The sequence below is a fragment of the Miscanthus floridulus genome, unplaced genomic scaffold, assembly GCF_019320115.1.
Source record: "Miscanthus floridulus cultivar M001 unplaced genomic scaffold, ASM1932011v1 os_2496_2_3, whole genome shotgun sequence".
NCBI lineage: Eukaryota > Viridiplantae > Streptophyta > Magnoliopsida > Poales > Poaceae > Miscanthus > Miscanthus floridulus.
In genome coordinates, this window is record NW_027098342.1 from 805 (window position 1) to 6,871 (window position 6,067).

The 6,067-nt window shown below is 47.3% G+C and overlaps 2 protein-coding genes across 2 annotated transcripts; one reads left to right on the forward strand and one right to left on the reverse strand.

The window, feature by feature from the left end:
• Positions 1 to 224: 224 nt before the first annotated feature.
• Positions 225 to 2,616, reverse strand: LOC136535084 (putative pentatricopeptide repeat-containing protein At3g25970). The gene is given in 2 exon segments (XM_066527418.1): positions 225 to 1,312; positions 1,314 to 2,616. Coding segments are annotated over 2 exon segments (2,094 nt in total). The 5' UTR covers positions 2,556 to 2,616; the 3' UTR covers positions 225 to 460.
• A 2,927-nt stretch (positions 2,617 to 5,543) lies between these two features.
• On the forward strand, positions 5,544 to 6,067 carry LOC136535076 (inactive protein RESTRICTED TEV MOVEMENT 2-like). Its single transcript, XM_066527412.1, has one exon. The coding sequence runs from the start codon at positions 5,544 to 5,546 to the stop codon at positions 5,997 to 5,999; it is 456 nt and encodes a 151-aa protein (XP_066383509.1). The 3' UTR covers positions 6,000 to 6,067.

The following is a 6,067-nucleotide window of genomic DNA, read 5'->3' on the forward strand; positions in this document are numbered from 1 at the left end:
TTTTTGTGATGGCAGAACACTTGAGCCATCTGACAAACACATTGAAGATGCTCATGCCAATCTCTATATGTACCCTTTGCCTGGGACAAGGAGCAAGCAGTATGTGAAAAAGTTTAATTATGAATAAGAACTCAGAAAAAGAAATGAAGACTACTACTATTCTCCTCATAAATATATAGAGGGAGTAAATTGCATAGGGCTTCACCATGATAGCCAAGCCACATCACTAGAAGGTGTACAACTTGAAAGTTTCCTAAAAACTGTAAATTTAAGCTCTTACAGCTATTTGGATCTGCTAGGTGAAAATCAGAAGCACAAAAGTTGAATCAAATAAATGTTACTGCATTAACTTTAAGAGACTATATAATTGCCATATCTTTGCTAAGCAATGCATAGAGAAACAATGGATAACACTAGCTCTATGGCTAAGAAAGAAATGTACAAAACGAAAGGTTGCAGCTCATGTATCACTGGATATTGTCACGAGAATCTCTTCATCTCCAGAAGAGCAAAGCCTCTGTGCAACCTGAAGCAGCATTCTTAACATATCAAAGATTTCATCCATCCTTGGGTGTGACCTATCATCTGCATTAAAAGAATGCACCTCATTTTTCACCTCAATCCAGCTCCATCCAGGAACTTTGCTTAATCCCCTGTTCTTCATTACCTTCTGCACTGTTGCTCTATCACTCCACATACCAAGACCAGAATACATGCTGGAGAGAAGAACATAGGTGGAGTGCTGCCGAGGTTCTGCCACAAACAAATGGCTTGCCACATCGCTTGCTAGTTCCATATTCCCATGGATTCTGCAAGCACCTAAAAGGGTCATCCACACCATGGCATCTGGCTGAAATGGCATAGACTCAATAAGCTCTTTTGCTTTGTCAAGCTGCCCAGCCCTCCCATATAGATCAACTCCACATGCATAGTGCTCCATTCGCAGAGGAATTTTGTACCTAGTTTCCATTGTATTGAGAATTTCCGACCCTTCATCTACAAGACCACCATGGCTGTAGGCGGTAATCAGGGCAACAAAGGTAACATGATCCAAAGGAACCTCAAGGTCCAGCATCTCATTGAAGAGGTCGGTCACAGTCTGTGCCTGCCCATGTTGTGCATAACCAAACATCATCGAGTTCCAGGGCACCGAGCTACCCTTATCTGCCTCTTCAAAAGACTTTCTTGCATCACCAAGCATTCCGCACTTAGAATACATGAAGATCAGCGAGCTTGAAACAAAGTCATTGGAAGCAAAACCAGATTGGATGACTAAACTGTGTACTTGTCTACCTAGCTGAAGTACAGCAACGGTCTGAGCAAGACCTCAGAGCAGCAGAGAGCGCAAACTCATCTGTCCTAATATTCTCTGCTCGCATGCATCTGAAGAATCTCAAAGCGTCAGAACTCAAACCATGATGTGAATACCCAGTTAACATAGAGTTCCAGGAGACTGCATCCTTAAAAACCAGAGAATTAAAGCACTTATATGCATCTTCCATCATGCAGTACTCAGTGAACCTAGTGTACATGGCGACCATAGCATTGCAAACATGTGTGACTCCTTCCAACCCAATCTTGATCACCAAACTATGAATTGATCTCCCTTGCCTATCATCACAGCCATGCTCAGAACAAACACTTACGACACTTGTAAAGCTATACATGTCAGGCTGGATTCCACTCTCCCGCATCATCCTGACGAAGAATCTCATTGCCTCACTGTCCATCCCATGGTAAGCATAGGCCCCAAGTATAGAATTCCATGATATCAAATCCCTACTCTCAATTCCATCAAAGATCTTTCTAGAGTCTGCAAGTGCGCCACACTGCGAGTAAGCAGTGATTGCTGCGTTTAGCACTACCAACCCCAATGCTGAACCATACTTCACAATCTTTCCATGCAGCTGCTGCATCAAGGAAAACCAGTGCGGGCCCTCAATTGTAGCTAGCAACGTAGCAAATGTCCCATCATCTGGGACCAACCCCACCCTCTGCATCTCGAGAAACAGATCCATTGCTTCTGCCGGCTTCTGAGAGTCCGCGTATCCAGCAATGAGCGCGTTCCAAGAAACGGTATTCCGTACTGGCATTCCATCGAACACTCGGCGAGCATCGCTCAATCGGCCACATTTCACGTACACATCTAGCAATGCGCTAGCAGAGAAGACGTTGTCAGCGAGGCCGCACCTGACGGCGAACGACTGCAGCTGGGCGCCGAGCTCCGGGCGTCGCGCGGCGGCCGCGGAGCGGAGGGCGGAGCCGAGGGCGAAGGTGCTGGCGGCGAGCCCCCGCGCGTGCATGGCCCGGAGCAGGCGCCATGCGTCCCGGTGCGCGCCGGCGGCGACGTGCGCGGCGAGGAGGGAGTTCCAGGAGGCCGCGTCGGGGCGGGGGGTCTCGTCGAACACCCGGCGCGCGGCGGCGAGGCCGGAGCCGGAGCCGGAGTACGCGGTGAGGAGCTGGTTCCAGGGCGTGGGGGAGGAGGCGCCGGACTTGAGGAGCGCGGCGTGGGATTTGGCGGCGGCGGCGAGGGCAAGGTGCTGGCGGCGGCGCATGCGCAGCTATACAGGCTACGGCCGCGGTGGACTGGTGGAGGCGTCCGCGCGTGCGCGGGCATTTGCGGAGCCGGGTCGTTTCTAGTTTCAATGTTATTTTCATTCAAACTATATGAAACCAATGGAGATTGCTAAATCAAGGCTTGAACTCCATACCATGTTACAAATCCCGTTGATATTCTCTGGCTGAGAATATGAACAATTCAAATTCAAATCCTTTTAAAACGATTGTATTATGTTGATTACTTTACCATTGTCTCAAACATGTGCCACCGAAACATTAGGTTGTTTTCCCCTCAACACAAAACTTGCATAGAAAATGATCTTCTTATGTTACTGTGCTTCTTGAAATTTGTTTGAGGTTACTAAAATCTACTGTATGATGTATCAATGTTTTGAGTCCTAGATATATGTAAGAATCTACATAGCTAGATGCAAACCCCTACTAATTGTGGAACATAGATGGAGTAGCGCGACAATGAATGAAAATGTGGATGGCATTCTCTAGATTGGTGCGACGGTGTAGGCAAACCTATGGCTCAATCAGTCTTGTACATATAATCTTTTCGCGGTCTACAACCAATTTTAGAGGAGTAGCCAACCAAAGAATTTGCACCATTGTTTGGCCAGCCTTCGATGATCCAAGAGCATTTATCAGAGCGATCCACCCTTCCTCGTAGCAAGAAAACCTTAATAACGACGGTTTATCTAATGATGTTGAATCGCAAAGTATGCAAAGGTTTCTATCAACATGACTCAGACAACAAATGTTAATCTTAAATTAATTTTTATTTCACACCTCTATTATTTGAATATTAGCATTTGGGTCCCTTATGGATGATTCCTAGTTCCAACCTTAAATGACCTTCACAATCTAAATCTCATAGATAAGACATTTAACACAAAACAAGTGTACAAGAAGTGTTTAAGTTTAGTAAGATCATCCAAAGTTTTGTCCAAATACTTGCTATAGGCAATGGGCGGAACTAGCAGAGTATGTTCTAAAATGTTTTCTCTAGGCTTCAGACTGGGTAGGGTCCTAGATCTTTGATATGAATGGAGCTTCACTCGGCATAAAAACAATCATGTCTTAAGATAGGTGAGCTGTGATGTACCTTCAAAGGGGATCATATGTCCCCCTCCCCTACCAAAAAAAAATAAAATCATTACTACTCCCTCCATTTTTTGTTAGTCGCCATCGGGTTTCACATATTTTTTTTTGTTAGGCATGGTAAGTAATTTGAGGAGTATAATTATTCATTTGTTAGGCGTGGTAGAGTAATTTGTGGAGTCCGATCGCATATACTCATTGGCTCCAAATTCAAAGCCGCAACCACATGCATAGCTACATGGTGCATGCAAAAGAGAAGGGAACAAATCAACCTAATGGATGTGTCATTCTTATGCCCATAGAAGTGCAGCGTTCCGTAGTTTTTAATATATATTCTACTTCATTCTTGGAATTGCACTCGTCACGCCTAATAAGAGAAAATGGGGAAGAAAATGGAGGTAGTAATCTATTGTATATGTTGGAGGTTAGCCCTCGATGCTCGGCACCCTATCTTTATTTTTATTTTCAGCAAAATATGTTATAGAACTTTGAATGCTATATTCTACGACAACGTATCATGTGCAAACCAACTAACCTGTGCAAACTTGGAAACTACCAATTAGGACCACTAGATGCTGATCCAATGGATGGAGTGAGAGGTGGGATTTTTTTGCACTTAAGCCCCCTACCCGCCGGCCTTTTTTTTTGCGCTTAAGCTCCCTCACCCCATCCATTGGATCGGCTTCTAATGATCCTGATTTGTAGTTTCTAAGTTTGCACAGAATAGTTGGTTTGCACCTGATATGTTGCCATATTCTACACCCTAGGTGCTCATTGATTTGGGATGTCGACTCCCTAAACCCATGTCTACTACAATGCAAATGGACAAGGACATCGTCCTTTAAACTCTAAATAAATAACACGACCTCCAAGTCTATCATGTATATTAAGGATATTTATTACGCTGATGGAACTTTCATACCTATCTTTTCAGTTTTATTAGGTTGCGGATGATAGGGAAACGGAGACAGAGAAGGCCCAGTTCTCCTAGTTTTCTGCCATTCAACCGATATGTTCTAAAATGTTTTCACTTCACATAGCCAATCGACTTGTTTCTCTCAATTGAGAAGCTGAGAGGGAAATTGCAAAATTCAAAAATAAAAAACACACGTATCCGTACAGCGTGGGGTCGTGGGCTAACACCGGCCCAAGTGCCTGTGAATCGCCAGTCCGGTCAACTATTGCTCTGGCTCTTTGTTGGGCCGATTGAGTGATATAAATCTTGTACGGGCCTAGAGCCTTTAGGCCCATATTGTCTTCAAATGCTAGCATTCAGGTTCAGAAAAGAATACTCACTTCCCCTAATTAAAAGAGAAAAGAATACTCACAACCAAACCATATCGCACTGCAATGCCTCCTCGAACAATTCAGCACAGCATCTTGTGTCAATCAGTTTATAGCAATCAATCATCATAATTTAATTTGATTTCAAGCCACGAAATTAACATAGACCCGCAATGCAAGTCACGTGTGGTTTGGTCTTGCCTTCATGCTTCAGTTAGCACTCCATCCACTACAGCAGCAGCTCGATGGAATGGGAGCCATGGAGGCCACCACCACACAGGCAGCAAGAAAGGAACCATGTCCTTGGCCCAAGGACGGAGGTGACCCAACCCACAGCTCTCACTCCATGTCAGCTGCGGCCGCCTCCTGCTGTGCTGCGCATCCTCACCAATGCAAGCAACCCTTCCTTCCTTGCATTCCTTCCATGGCTCCGACATGGCAGCAATTCGGCGTCGTCGTCATGGCACGCCGGTACGCCACGCCATTGCAAATCCCAATACCATAAATACACGCCGAGGGTTCGCTGTCCGTGTACGCTCGCTCGCTGCGAAAGCGAGCAGCTTTGGTGTTGGTGGGTGTCGGTCTCCGGTGCCATGGACCGGCGGCGGAGCGCGGCGGCGGCGCGGGTGTTCGAGGACTTCGAGCCGGCGGTGGAGTGGAAGCTGGCCGGGGAGGAGCAGGACGTGGTGGAGATCTCGCTGCCGGGGTTCCGCAAGGACCAGGTGAGGGTGCAGATGGACAACCACGGCGTGCTCCACGCCACCGGCGAGCGCCCCACCAGGGGCGACAGGTGGGCCAGGTTCAAGAAGGACCTCCGCCTCCCCGAAAACTGCAACGCCGATGGCGTCCGCGCAAGGTTCGAGGGCGAGAAGCTCATCATCACGCTCCCCATCGTCGTCGCCACCACGCCGTCGCCACCGCCGTCGCACTCACCGACTCCGTCGCCGCCAGAGCCTAGCTGGCCTCCTGCGTACTCTGAGCCGACAATTCCGCGGCTACAGCCGCCGCCTCCTTTGTTGGTCCAGAGATCTCCCACACAGGTGAGCTGACCAGTCACCGGGTGAGCCGATCGGTCACCGACGTTCTCGCTCCACTATGAGCAGAGATAAAAGGGAGG